Genomic DNA, 14,570 nt, shown 5'->3' with positions numbered 1-14,570 from the left:
TTATTGCTTCACGTGTCTATACAACTCAAAAATATTTAGGGGCCAACGTGTAAAGGGAAAATTTGGAAAAAAAAGTTGCAAGTGAGCGACGCGAGCCGAAAAAACAATTTTTTTAATTACAAAATCTAATCTTATTTGACAAATATTCAAATATTTAAGTCATATTTCACCCCTTTTCTTTTCCTTCCTTTCTTTCCCACTTCCTTCTTGGTTTAGAAACGTATGGAGGGCCTGTGGCCCCATTAAGCCCACGTCTCTACACGCAAGTTGGGGGGGTAGTAGTTTATGTATAATGTTAGATTTGCATAGAGAAGAGCAAACTGGCTGGAAGTGTAAGCTTTACATCGGGCAGTTTCTGGTCAGTACTACTTACATTTTTTCCGCCTCTCTATAGAAACATCATGGATTGGCATGACTGGTAATTAAGTAAATGTTCGGTTCCTCTCTGAAAAAATATGAACTAAAAGACTACACGCGACTTTATTGATTGACTGCTTTGATTGATTTAATAAACTTAGTGTCGTGGATATATAGGGGAAGGCGGTGTATATACGTTAAGCATAGGGGTAAGTTGAGATCAACCCCACCACCCCAAAGCCGATAATGAATGAGTTACAGACCATGGTGGTGCGACATATTGATGGCCCATTGCATAACCCCTAACCCCACAACATTTTAATCAACGTTGAAATAAAAAATAATTTTTCAGAGGGAAAAAATACAAATTTCAGTCAAAAAAGTAAAAAAAGTGTGAAATAGATAAGCGCTTTTACCCACATGCATATTTAAATATAATAGTATAGGCATAAGGACGATATTGTTGTCCAGGTATGGATCCCCATTCTTGTCATTGTCTTTTACATGATAGATGCATAAGAAATTGTTATGATATGAAAATTTCACATAAGTCTGGACTAGGGTATATAGGTCGAGCCAGCCAATATGGGGCAAGTTGAGCTATGGTAATTTATAATGGTAATGTTTATATAAAAAACAACTTGAAAAGCCATTGACAACAATGATTGATACGCATGCATGTGGATCAAATTAACAATACAGTTGTTTTACTATTAGAGGATGTTAGTATTTATAGAGAATTAGCTAGTTTAAATACTTTAAATGAAAGAAATGTCATGCTGTTTCTTGTCCCATACATTTTGTACATAGTTTTTGTGGCTCAACTTACCCCATGGGTTGTTCAATTTGAGCCATTCGACATCTTTTATTTCAAAGGTGACAGTCACTCTCAGTGTGGGGGTAGAATGTCAGATATAGGTAAAAAAAAAGTGTTTTCCAAGAATAAAATTTTAAGTCAAGGAACTTATTTCTACAAGATTATTTATCATTTAAGTTCTAAATGAAAAAAGCAAAATGACTCGACTTACCCTGCCTTCCCTATATATACCCATCATAATTTCATAATAATTATCAATCTCAGATCGCAGTCAACAATGCAACCGAGTCTCTAAAAGGCATGATGGATTTGATTATAACTGCATCACGGGAAACATTTTTAATGAAACTGTGGTACAGTATGATGGTAAGCCGTAGTGAGGTACTCTAAAATCAATTTAAAGCTAATTGGATATTACGAGCTTGACCGCGAATTTCAAACTATTATAGTTATGAACAAAATCTATAATGTGCCCACAATCTCAGCAAACGTGTGATGATAATTATTATCGCAAGTTGACCAAGTCGACCAAAATCTGTGTTACAGTGTTTGGGGACATTTTGTTGGTTATTAATAATGAAATAAATCATCAAAAATATGCCGACCGACCCATAAATATTTTTCTAGTGATGTAATGAGCCAAACTTGGAAAAATCAACCTCATACATATACCATTAACCAAGATCTTTAACGTTTTTAAAACATTCCGAATCTAGAGCCCAAGTCACAAGCACAACTTATTGGGCATCCTTCGAACAACGAGCAATTTCAGCTCATATTTTTTTTTCTTCCAAAGACAGGGTCAAAGTCTAAAGTGTGAGCTTTCGTGAACTCACTTAAAGGGGAATGTTGTATCAAGTTAAGCTATAAAATATTTTGATGTTGAAAAATGAAAAAGAAATAACCCAATAAATCGATTGAAATTAAACATACAAACGTTAAAAAGAAGGTTAAAGTTTGATTGAAGAAAAATCTGACTCTCGAAAAAAATGGGATCATGAGGTAAATTTAATTCGAAATCGGCAGCTATGGCGATATTGGCGATCGTTACGTTATTATTATCATTATTATTATTGTTATAATTATTTCATTTGGCATTTCAAAAACATAGAGAATACAAACTGATCAGAGAGAAGATCAATTACAATTTTACATGATAGAGAAAATAAGACCTGGATGAGAGTCGGAGAGGCTGCCTGGGTATGGAAAAGGCTAAATTGATAACCATAACCCATAGATCTTCCTCCCGATTAATATGAAATTATCGTTTTTTTTTCACAAGGCAGTATAGGCCTTAACAAAAAAAGACTTAAGATTCTAATAATAAAAAGAGAAAAGAATTTTTTAATATTCCGAGTATCTATAAGAAACCGTCCGCGTTTATTGAACGTTTCACCTATACTTTTCTGTCATAACTTTGGTATGGATTCTACAAAGCACGTGTTTGGCCAAACACAGTAAAACGTTGTTTAAAACCGTTATATACGCTATTTATTTATATGAACCTTACAAAAGTTGTTTAAATTTAAACAGGTGTTTAAAAATCTCAAACACTAGTGTTTCAATTTAAATATTTAGTTCTCAATGAATTGAGCATGATTGTTTAAAAACTATTAAACAACGACTGTATAAGGTTATATAAGCAGCGTTGTGCAAAATTTTAAAGAGATAAGTTCGTAATTTCTGACATCAAAGTTCTCCTAAAATGGGAACATGTCATACATACACCATCAAAACAACTATTGTAAGGCTCTTATGAACAGCTAGCGTAAAAAGAAATCTAAAAAATCTATTTAACTGCCTTTTGACTATTGACTTCCAGTGTGAATACGCCAGTTTGTTTGTGATTGATTTTCTGCTTTCATTCTCGGATCATGACCTCAAAAAATAGTCATAATGGAAATAACCGACGCAAGTCAACCCATTCCCAGATCGAGTTACAGAACACTATGCACTTGACGGGCAAGTGGCTTATAGATTGCAGAAATAGTCCTCATTCCCATAATCGACAGATCTACATTTTTGTCCCAATTAGGTACACGAATTATTGAGGTTTTGTAAATGGATATTCTCTCTTGTACTGAATCATTCAAGTGTTGCCGTAATATCGGTATGAAATTCACACTGGTGCATGTTGTACTCCCAATTATAATCTCTTGCACATTGTTGTGATATAATTTTTGCTGGTATAAGCGCCGCGGGTCGGCAGAGCTACTTTCTACTTCATCTTATAAGCAGTCAACGTCGGCAGTGTCTGAGTGCCCTCTCTAAGGATATAAGAGTGTCAAGTCGCTGAAGTTGTAATTACATTGTTGATCGATGCTTGTGATTTTGACATCTCTATCTAGATCACGATGCTTGACTTATGGATTGTTGTGATTCTTTTAACCTTTGTTGTCACGAACGTCGAGGCACAATCATCTGGAAACACGTTCAACCAAAGTAAGAATTCGACGTCAATTTCTTTTACCTATAATTATGACTAAAGTCATAAGTAGGTTACAAGTAGGTCCTATTCGGTTTAATTTCATTTGCACTAGCAGGTGGAATATGGCTAATATTCATGCAGGCCTATTTAGATGTGATCGGAATCAAACAGTTCTTTATTCATTTTTTTCGTTATCAATAATTTCATTTTGTCTTATAGTATTATTTTGTTCATATTTAATGATTCACTAAATTACAGTTTAAAGGTTTTCTACTGTCCTGATATTGGTATTTGATCGGATCGAGTTGAAAAAAATATTGAATTATGTTATACCAAGGGTTTTTTTTTACCCGACTGCCAAGAAAGCAAGAATGCCTGTGAGCAAGCAACTGGAGGACCGACGGCTTAAGGTCCTCTCCGAGGGACCTGGTAATGAGGGTAAATGCCTTACCAAAGGGCACTAGCGCACCACTTGGGAATCGAATCCGGGTCACCGGAATCCGAAACCCCCGCTCTACCGACTGAGCTATCAATGCTTGTGGGCAGAATTTGTACTATGGACAATCATATTATATATTTTGCATCCATTGTACTCTAAAAGATGAAAATGTGTGCGATATAAAAGACCTATATATCATGCATATAGTTCTTCCTCGGGATTTTTGTTCCTTCAAAATTGTCATAAAAAGACCGAGTTTGCTGATGCAGGTACTATAACAAAATCATTTAGATAACCGGACCAATCATTAAGAAGAGTTGAATAGTGACAAACAAATAGTTAAAAGCAATCTTAACAGGGTTGGCGATTTTTTTTATTTAAAAAAAAAATAAAAAAAAATTGGATTTTTTTTATTTAAATCAGATTTTTTTGATTAAAATAAGATTTTTTGATTTTTTTCTATCATACATAGGCCTATGAAGGAATATTCCATAGGGAATTCCCAGTGAGTAGAGAAAATTCCCCTCTGGGATTTTTCATTCAAATATTAAAAAAAATCCAAGAGAAAAAAATCCTTATCAAAACTGCCAACAAACCCTTTGCCAATTACTAGTATTCATGGATATTGTAAGAGAAATAATTCAAATCAATGATTTTTTTTTCAATTAGTCACAGCTTTACAATAGCTAAAGAGAGACTACAACTGTATATGTTTAGGATCTTTTTAGTTTGTAAAAAGCTCTTCTCTTGCTACAGGTATAGATGCAAAACTCTCAGTTTTGGAGAACAATATAAGAGATAGCTTAGTCAAAGGGTGACTATACTACATTATGTTACTGTGATTTTTTACATTAATCTACAATTTTTATTCCCATATTCTCTACAAAAAATCTGTTTGATCCATGAAGTATGAAAAAAAATCTACTTACTTTTAACTTAAAGGATAAAAACTGCAAAACTGCTTAAATTACAACATATGTATTACAAAAAGAAGTATTTTATTTTAAATGAGACACAGCTTACAACTGCCAATGTTTGTAACTGAAGTACCTGCATCTTAACATTTAAATGCAGTGTTAAATGTTTATTCTGAGTTTTGCAAATCGTTGTTATAGAGCTCTTTCCATTATTACATGCAGATACAAAACTTCCATTATTTGAGGCACTGAACATAAAATGGACTACAGTGACTTAAAAGGTTTTTAAGAGAAAGCTTTTCTCAACAGTCAAATTATGACTGTACTACATTATGTTAATGTGATTTTTATAATTATGTTATTTAAAACATTAAATGTATGATAAATGTAACAATACGAAATAAGAGGCATGTTAAATATGTTGATTTACATGCAGGTATCATTTTTTTATTTTACATGACAGACGTAGTTATGTGTAGGCGAAGGATCAAAATTGGAAAACTGCCAACAAACCTTTTCTCATTGACTTTTATATATTATATATTTTTTTACAAACTGCTCTCTGAAAAGTCTTTGGATTATGTGAAAACTTTATGTTAAGAAAGAAATTGACTAATAATAACTGACAAAGAATGTAAAATTTCAGAAGAAAAACTCGACATAATTTACAAAAAATGAGGTCCTATTGACAACATACATCTGTAGTTTTTAAGGAATTACCTGATTTTATTAATTTGATTTTAATTTGTTTTAAGTAGATATGAAGACTTTGTTGACCTTTTGTTGATATAAAGTTAATTCAAAGTTTTTCAGTTGACTTGAAGAATTAAAACTGCTTTGAACAAATACTTTGTCCATGATTTGTACATGTTTCAATGGAAGTGATTTAAATCAATGATTTTTTAAAAAAAATCATGGTGATTTAAATCGCGATTTAAATCACGATTTAAATCAACGTGATTTAAATCCGCCAACCCTGAATCTTAATAAGGCAGCATCCGATTTATTGTGCAAAATAACACTTTGTTTCGTGTTGATATCTACCCTAAACCAGTACAAATTACACATTTTTATTTTTTTTTGTTCATATGCATTCTTGTTCCTTTTTAATGGATGAATAAAGAGAATTTTAATTTGAATTGAAATATCCCTAAATTTTATACACAGCGCGAGCACGTAGTGCGGGCTGAAGTTTAAAAGCAGGACATATTGTAATAATTAAACATATCTCTGGAGCTCGCGTTTTGAGCTTGCATTATTTGTTTGACTACATAATTGTGTTACGGAAATATGTTTAATTATTTCTAAGGTATTGATTAATCACGGAAGTGATTTATGGTTCACCATGTGTAAAGCCCTGGAGGGACTGAAATAAGAACAGTGTATAAAAATGGAGGTGAATTGGAAAGGCGAGGAAGTGGAGGTTTGAAAGTAGAGTATTCTTTTCAAAATGAGTGTAGTACTTCAAAAAACTGTAAACCAGAAGGAGGGGAAAGCTGAGTAGTAGGCAGGCTTGAGTTAGAAGGCTTGATTAGGTGAGAGAAGGCTGGCTTGAGTTGGCGAATGAAGTAGTAGCGGGAGCAAGAGAGTATAGACCTGACGTTTCGGGCAGGTAATCAGTACCTTAGAAATCAATATAATCAAGGGCGTACAATCGGCTGCCCCCCCAAAAAAAAACAAAAAAAAAACAAAACGAGAGAAAAAGAGAAAGAGAAACGTAGTGGGGGAAGAAAAATTATTTTATATGATATTACATAAGAAACATTTGTTTTCATAAATTTATGAAACATAATTTACCTTACGCCTATGTGCTCATCATTCCTGGTGCTCGCACATTTTAATGAGATATATATAAGCCTATTGTACTAAACATGCTAAAAGTCAATAAATATTTTTCCTCGCTCTTCGAGTTATTAATTGTTTTATGTAGTGTCATATGCTTCTTTTCATGACTACTTAAAGTGATTGCCCCCTTTTAAGGTATGAATATAGGATTTGCAGTCCGTGCTTACGTTCGCATTAGTGGATTGGTATAAACATTATGTTTGCTCTTCATGTATTAAGAAAAAACAGTCTTTAAAAATGTTCCCTTCTCTGGTCTGAATATCAAAAAAGTTTTTCTAGTGTTCCCCCAATCCCGTGACCCACGGTACGCCAATGAATTTAATAAAAACAAAAATTAGGGTTAAACTAATAAGCAGTGGATGTAAGTATCATCTTCATGAATTTTAAATTATACCTTATCAAGGCTTTCGAATTCCTTCAGACAGGTCCGATATCATATATCACGAAAAACCGAAATCAATCCATGATAAATTATTATTGGAATTTAAAGTCATTAACATTAATTGGTACCCGTATAAGTTCGGGTACAAGGCATTACTTAACATCGGGAAGCATGCGGGAGCGACAAAGGATATTAAAAAAAAAGAAGGGTCGAGATCTAGATTTAACTTCTCTTTTTTATTCAATCGTTTTTGTATCGCCTGCAGAGCAGAGCGAAACTGTATAGGCGCCGCTTTTCCGACGGCGGCGGCGTCGTCAACATTATCATAACTTAAAAAGGATATGAACCTAGTTCATGAAATTTGGGTGTAAGGGTAATTAAGTATCTATGGTTAACCTGTCTCTATCAACAGGACAGTTTCCTGCTCAGTAGAAGCTTGCCTTAGTTAAACCACTGCTAAAGAAGCCTGGTCTTGAAACAGAATTTATTAATTTGAGACCTGTTACTGATCTTTAGTACATTTCTAAACTAGCTGAAGGCGCTGATACCCAACAAATTCTTGGGCATGTACCTTGAATCTCGGTCACTTCTGCCTGTTAATCAGTCTGCATATCGAAAATTCCATAGTAATGAAACAGTCCTCCTTAGAATTAAAAATGATCTCTTAATGTACATGGACAATCAAAAGGTCTCATTGCTTCTACTTGATATGAGCAGTGCCTTTGACACGATAGACCACTCATGTTTAGTTGAAAATCATTTTGCAATCAATGGCAATGCACTCGAATGGATTAAATCCTATCTTTCAGAGAGAAGGCAGTCAATCGAAATGGATAATACTATGTCCGATGTATTCAAGATGCCTTTCGGTGTACCGCAGGGGTCACGTCTCGGCCCCTTATTGTTTACTATGCAGACGACACACAACTATACTTATCTTTCTCCCCAAATGCATCACGAGATGATAAATCTTTAGAAGATTGTGTGGCATATATTAGAACCTGGATAAGTTAATGTTGAATGATAGGAAAACTTAATTATTGGTCATTGGTACCCCACGTCAGGTTTCAAAATTTGGGGGCTATAGCTTAACTGTTGGCGATTCGGTTATAAATCCATCAGATAAAGCCAGAAACCTTGGTGTAGTCTTTGATACCCATTTAAGTATGGAATCATAAATCAACGATGTTTGTAAATACGCTTATTTTATGATCTATAACTTGAGACGTATCCGTAAAGTTTTTGATCAAGACAGAATGAAAACTATTGTTCATGCTTGTATCACAGGTAACTTATTATTGTAACAGTGTTCTCTATGGATTAGCCGATTCTCAAATAAGCAAACTGCAGAGAGTGCAAAACACATGTGCACGTTTAATATGTCGTCTTCCCAAATTCTCTCCACATTACTGAGAGAATTACACTGGTTACCTGTCCGGCAAAGAATCAAATTTAAGATCCTAATGATAGTCTTTAAAGGTCTTATAATGGCCAGGCCCCAAGTTATATCTCAGATCTCTTGAAATTGAAATCCCGATCTCATGACCATCACCTACGTAGCTCACAAGATACACTCACGCTGCAAGTACCGCCACACAAGACTAAAGCAACACTAGGACATTTCTGATGTCAGACCCACGACTATGGAACAAACTTCCCCTCAACATTAGGAACAAATTTACATAATTTCAAGTTAAAATTAAAAACCAATCTATTCCAATAGTATGTACAGCACAAAGAAAGCTCTTGCAGCGCAATAGAATATATAGAAATAGTTTTTGCGCTATATAAATGCATATTATTATTATTGTTATATACAAATGTCGAATTAATATTTTAAAATCATGATCAGAATGAGGCTGAATGGATGAATGAAGTCAACGTTACCCTAGGCAGAAAGTCTAATCCCGCTTACATTATCTGATATTAGCTCTATAACATCATGTACAATTACAAGTTCGTTAACCTTTAAGTGATTTCATTATTTAATCATAGATTATGAAGAATTTTCTTATCCAGTCAATAATGTGCAACAATTATGAAACATTTAGATAATAATAATAATAATAATAGACCAGCTTTTGTATAGCGCATTACACCTTACAAAGGTCTCAATGCGCTTTAGAAGAAAAAGAAAAGATGAGGGAAAGCAGCTGGCAATGCTTTGTTAATATTCTTTTCAATTAAATAGATATGTTTTCAATGCAGTTTAAAATAGCCCAATTGTGTCAACTTGCCTTAAATTGTGTGGGATGATATTCCAGAGTTCCGGCGCAGCATGCGCAAATCCCCGTTCACCATAAAACTTTGTCTTAACAAGATATAAGACAAAAAAGCAAAACGTTAAAATTTTCATTAGTCTATAGGCTCATTGTCAAAAGTATGGAAAGCCTTGCGAGATGTTTAATAAGATTATTTTAGATTTCAAGGGCACAGGCAACATAGGAATATTTGCGGGAAAAGGGGTGTCAAGTCATTTCAAGGCATTCCTGCAATGCAATGACGCCAGACTCGATGTTTTTGCCGTCATTGGCTCGACAGAAAACTACCACAACGGATTCTAAAGGAAATAGAGAGGTTTGTGTCTCCTCTGCAACATAGTTCGAACAAAATACGAGTCTGTAAGGAAATGGAATGGAAGTTGTTCGCTCAGAGTGGGAAAGAGGGGTGACAACTGCCCCCTACCCTGAAACCACACCCCAACCACACACAGTACGATCATTCTTCATGGCTTTGGTTTGGAAAACGTCCTGGAGGCCATGCCTCTGCATTCCTACTCCCACACAGTACTCATGGAAATTACAATGTTAGAAAATTTGTCCTTAAAATAAAAGAAGTTCCTGCAGCAGAGTCTCGAGAACACCTGTAATCTTACCAAATTGCGTAATCTTACAGGAAATTGGTATTTGGTGTATGGAACCTTACAAATTTCCTTTAATAAAACACTCTTTTCCCCTTTTTAAACAGACCTGATCTGTTAAATTGCGTAAAAATTCCTGTTTTATGAATTAACAGAATGATTCTGTGATTGATCTTTGCAAAATATTCTTTCTTTTTTCTGTAAAATCAGGGTATTTTTAACAGTGTAGTATATGGACAATTGATATAAATTCGGTGTATTGATCCACCAGAACCAGAGGCCTTGCTTGAATTTAATTAGTGTTTCTGCAAATGAACATGTACAACAAATAAATGCGGTTTCAAGAAAAACAGGATGATTTGCACTGATGATGTGAATGTCCCGATGGGTATGAAAACGTCGACGGCCTATTACTGGAGAAACAGAAAATGGTGAAGAACTCCTGGACTGATGATCGGGTACCCAATACTGGACAGATATACCCTATACTGATATTAATTTTATTAGTTTGTTTTTTCTTTAGTCATCTGCATCAGCGTACATTTAATTCGATCTGCTCGAAAAAGTAATGATATAACATGATACAACTAATTTACTTGGTCACAAATTAGTTTAAATATTTATCAATCAAAGAAATACACAATTTTAAAAGAAATATGTTTAAAAAGTTTTCAACCATTGTCCACAAGATAAGCATGTACAACTTGTAACTGAGTGTGAAACCTTTCCAACTCTATATCATGCGTTGCTAGGTAGTAGTTATAAAGGAAAATTTGAAGTGTTTACTATGACAGTTACCTGACTTATATTTTTCTCCTGTATAGAAGTTTCCTTTTTACATTCAAATTAAAGAATATAAAGAACTTAAAGCCGTGAAGAAATTAAATAAAGCAATCACTCCGTGGCTAATCAAGGAAACTCTGAGACTTACAAAAAAATTAGAATGTGACAATTGTGTTTGGGAACAGAATGAACTAAAAACAAAACAACAACAACTTATATTAAAGGCGGTCACTTTGTTAGACCGCGCCAAAGCTTATAAGATTCGTTGGTTACAACTTAAAACGACATCTAGAATATATCAATGAGTGGGCCCATTTCTTCTTCATTTATTATGATTTTATGGTAATTATTATTTTAAAAGGATTTTGGTTAATTCTGACAGCTATTTCATCAATCGCGAAAAGCATGAAAGTGAAGAGAAAAATCAAAATGGTGTGTTTTTTTTATTCTGTTCGGACATATCAATCTAGACATAAACGAAATGACATGTATGAGGAGTAAAAATAAATGATAAAAAAGAGTCCACGAAAATTGTGTTTTTTTTAATCCTTAATGAGTTCATTTGACCCAAATCCGACTTTACTTACCCTTTTATCCTCTAAATAAGGCATTAATAAATATAAATTGCTTAGCTTATTAGGCTTATCTAAATGCATAGACTATGAAAAGAAATAATTCCCCCCCAATACTTCTAGTATTTGTGCCTTCTGATTAAATTTTGCTGACCTTTTTACTTTTCCAGCCAAAATTTTTAAAAGAAAGGTCATGGGTATATGATCATGTAGGGGAAGGCGGGGTAGGTTGTGGCACTTTTTGCTTTTTGCATGTTAGAATTGATATGATTAATAATCTTGTAGAAATAAGTACCTTGCCTTAAAATTTATTTCTTCTGAAATTTTTTCACCTATATATAACTTTCTACCCCCACAATCAAAGTCATTGTCACCTTTGAAAAAGAGATATCAAATGGCTCAACTTGCCCCATCTGCGGGGTAAGTTGGAGCCACCTTCTGGGGTCTGTCGAGCCACAAAAACTATGTACAAAATGTATGGGGAAGAACCGGCATGTCAATTTTTTATTTAAAGTCTTTTCACTTGCTAATTCTCTATAAATACTAACATCCTCTAAAGGAAATGAACAGTCGTGTAAATTTGCTCCATTCAGCCTGCATATCAATGGATTTTAAGGGTTTTTTAAAAAAAATACATTACCATAAGAATTACCATGGCTCAACTTGCCCATGTTGTCTGGCTCAACTTACCCCAGTCCGAACTTAATGCGATAATTTCGTATCCAAACATTTCTTATGGATCCATCATGTAAAAGACTATGACAAGATTGAAGATCCATACCTGGACTAACCATGTTTGTATTTATTTTTAAACAAAATTGTTATTAAGACCCAATATTTATTTGTTGTAATTTTGTTATGTAGCTAAGATAGGGGCGTGCCTCTTGTATAAGCTTTGTTTTTTTTCGGCAAGTCCCTCCGTTTTTCTTTTAAATACAAATGTCAATTGAGATATCTTTATTTACTGAATTGTGTTCCTTAAATCTATATTATGTTATATATATTATATTTTGTCTTGACGTATTTTCGACCTTGTTATGTTTATCATATTATGTACAATTGTGAAACGGAAAATAAGTAAATCAAATCAAATGAATGTTGTTATCATGTCTGCATTATATTTCAAGATGTGTGTGTGCATAAAGCACTTATCTATTTCACACTCTTTTTACTTTTTTGGCTGAAATTCATATTTTTCCCTCTAAAAGTACTTTTTGTTTCAAAGTTGAAAACAATGTCGGCCAATTATCGGCCTGGAGCTGGTGGCTCAACTTGCCCCTATGGTCAACTTACCCCGCCTTTCCCTACTTTTTTTTGGTTTAGTATAACAAGACGAGCAATGATGTATCACTTGACACAATCGGGACATTTTCAAAAATTTACCCATATTGACGACATTTTGACCCCTCCCATGGTCAATATGACTAATAGTAATTTGTCACCAAGTTGAAAGTTCTTCCTTGTGATGGCAAAAATCACATAAAAGTGAAAAATCAAACTTAGCCAACTTGTCGCAGAAGATGACATAATGCTGCCCGACTATAAGCCTGATAGTTAAATATGAAGAATATATCCAGGATTTCATAAAAGAGCATAACTTCTTTGACATTCTGTTAATTTCCACATTAGTCTGTCTCTCAAAAAATAGTCGATATTTCTTTCAAAATTACTGACAAGCAATTATCTACTGATGTGACACGACACAATTAAGAGGCACTCTTCTTAATGGGGCCAGGACAAAATACAGCAATCTCCCTAAGTACCTTTCACAATCCATACATTAGAGAACCATTAGAACCATTAACAAAATTTCATATTGTCTACTGTGTTTAGAATTCGTCTATTTCCAAGATATAGTATATATATTTGATATATAATAGAAATAGTCTGCTTCGGCATAAAGAAAGGTAGTGTGACTTTACGTTACGTTTCATTTTTGAGAGCTACGCTCTTTTTAAATTCTACGATTTTATTTATAATGTATTTACTAAAAGAATTGTGATTTTCCCCCTTTGGCCGAATCAGACTATTTCTATTTTACTCAGGTACTTTTACTGCTAAAAATCGAATGTTGGCGATGAGGCCCTTTACAGATTTTCCTGTTTTGGAGCCGGAGATTCGCCATTGTCTTCTTGCAGTCATAGCAACGCGTCTTTTACAGTGCGCTATCTCAATCTTTATCATGTTTATAGTGCATTGATTTGTTTGAAAGCTGAGTTTCACAATCCGTATACCAATGAACAGACGTGTTTTTCACGACTTTCACGACTGTTTAAAAAACGGATTTTGAATTCTCTTTTTTGTCACATCATGGGTAAGGACGAATAATGTGACTTTCTCTTTCATTTTTTTTCATAGCTACGATCCTTTTAAAATCGACGATTTTATTTCTACGGCATTTACTAAACCGTTGTAATTATAGTATGCTTCGGCATATGGGATAAAATAATAAAAAATAGTTTAGTAAATGCCGTAGAAATAAAATCGTAGATTTTAAAAGGAGTGTAGATCTAAAAAATGAAAGGTAAAGTCACACTCTTCGTCAGTGCCCATGATTTACGTCTATATCAAACATGAAATAAATGCAACTTTTCCTTACATTATTATTCAAGCATTATGAGAACCTGCATTGGTGGTAACTTTCCTCCTGTTGCAGCTAACATAAAAACTTTCATTTTTTGGCCATGGTATTTTTCGTAATGACAAGAGTACAGTAGTAATAACTTGTTTATTAAATAAGATCCAGGAGGGATACTAGTATTTCTTTTTAATCCTCTGATTACCTTCATTTACCTTTAACTATGCATGATTTTTATTTGAATATACATTATTTTTGGTCTTATAATTATACAACTCCAAGTATGTCACTCAATGAAGTCCTTTTCTAATAATGAATAGGCCTTTAAACTTGAAAATATACTACTAAAGTATATCTTTTATTTCACTAAAACTACACTCATAAAACAAATCAGTCAAATTGACCAGACTAGTAGTCAGCTGGGAGAAACTGATATGGCAATCACTGATATTCACATTTCTGACATATATCCTAATCAGAAATAACTCTGTTCTAGTAAAATATGACTAGAAAATAGTCGAATATGACTAGAATAACAGTTGCACCCAGCTGACCCTATTAACTAGTCATTTTTACTGATTTTTTTAGAGTG

At 33.8% G+C, this 14,570-nt stretch overlaps 1 protein-coding gene across 1 annotated transcript in view; it reads left to right on the top strand.

Annotated features, from left to right (window-relative positions):
• Nucleotides 1–3,163: 3,163 nt before the first annotated feature.
• Nucleotides 3,164–14,570, top strand: part of LOC121430109 (relaxin receptor 2-like) — a 45,139-nt gene continuing 33,732 nt past the window's right edge. The window contains exon 1 of the mRNA XM_041627385.1: nt 3,164–3,616. Within this exon, the coding sequence (XP_041483319.1) occupies nt 3,529–3,616 (88 nt within the window). The 5' untranslated portion in view covers nt 3,164–3,528. The remainder of the gene's footprint in view (nt 3,617–14,570) is intronic.

Source organism: Lytechinus variegatus, chromosome 16 (genome assembly GCF_018143015.1).
Source record: "Lytechinus variegatus isolate NC3 chromosome 16, Lvar_3.0, whole genome shotgun sequence".
NCBI classification, from domain to species: domain Eukaryota; kingdom Metazoa; phylum Echinodermata; class Echinoidea; order Temnopleuroida; family Toxopneustidae; genus Lytechinus; species Lytechinus variegatus.
Note: the sequence above shows the minus strand (reverse complement) of the source record. Positions and strands in the feature narration are given on the sequence as shown.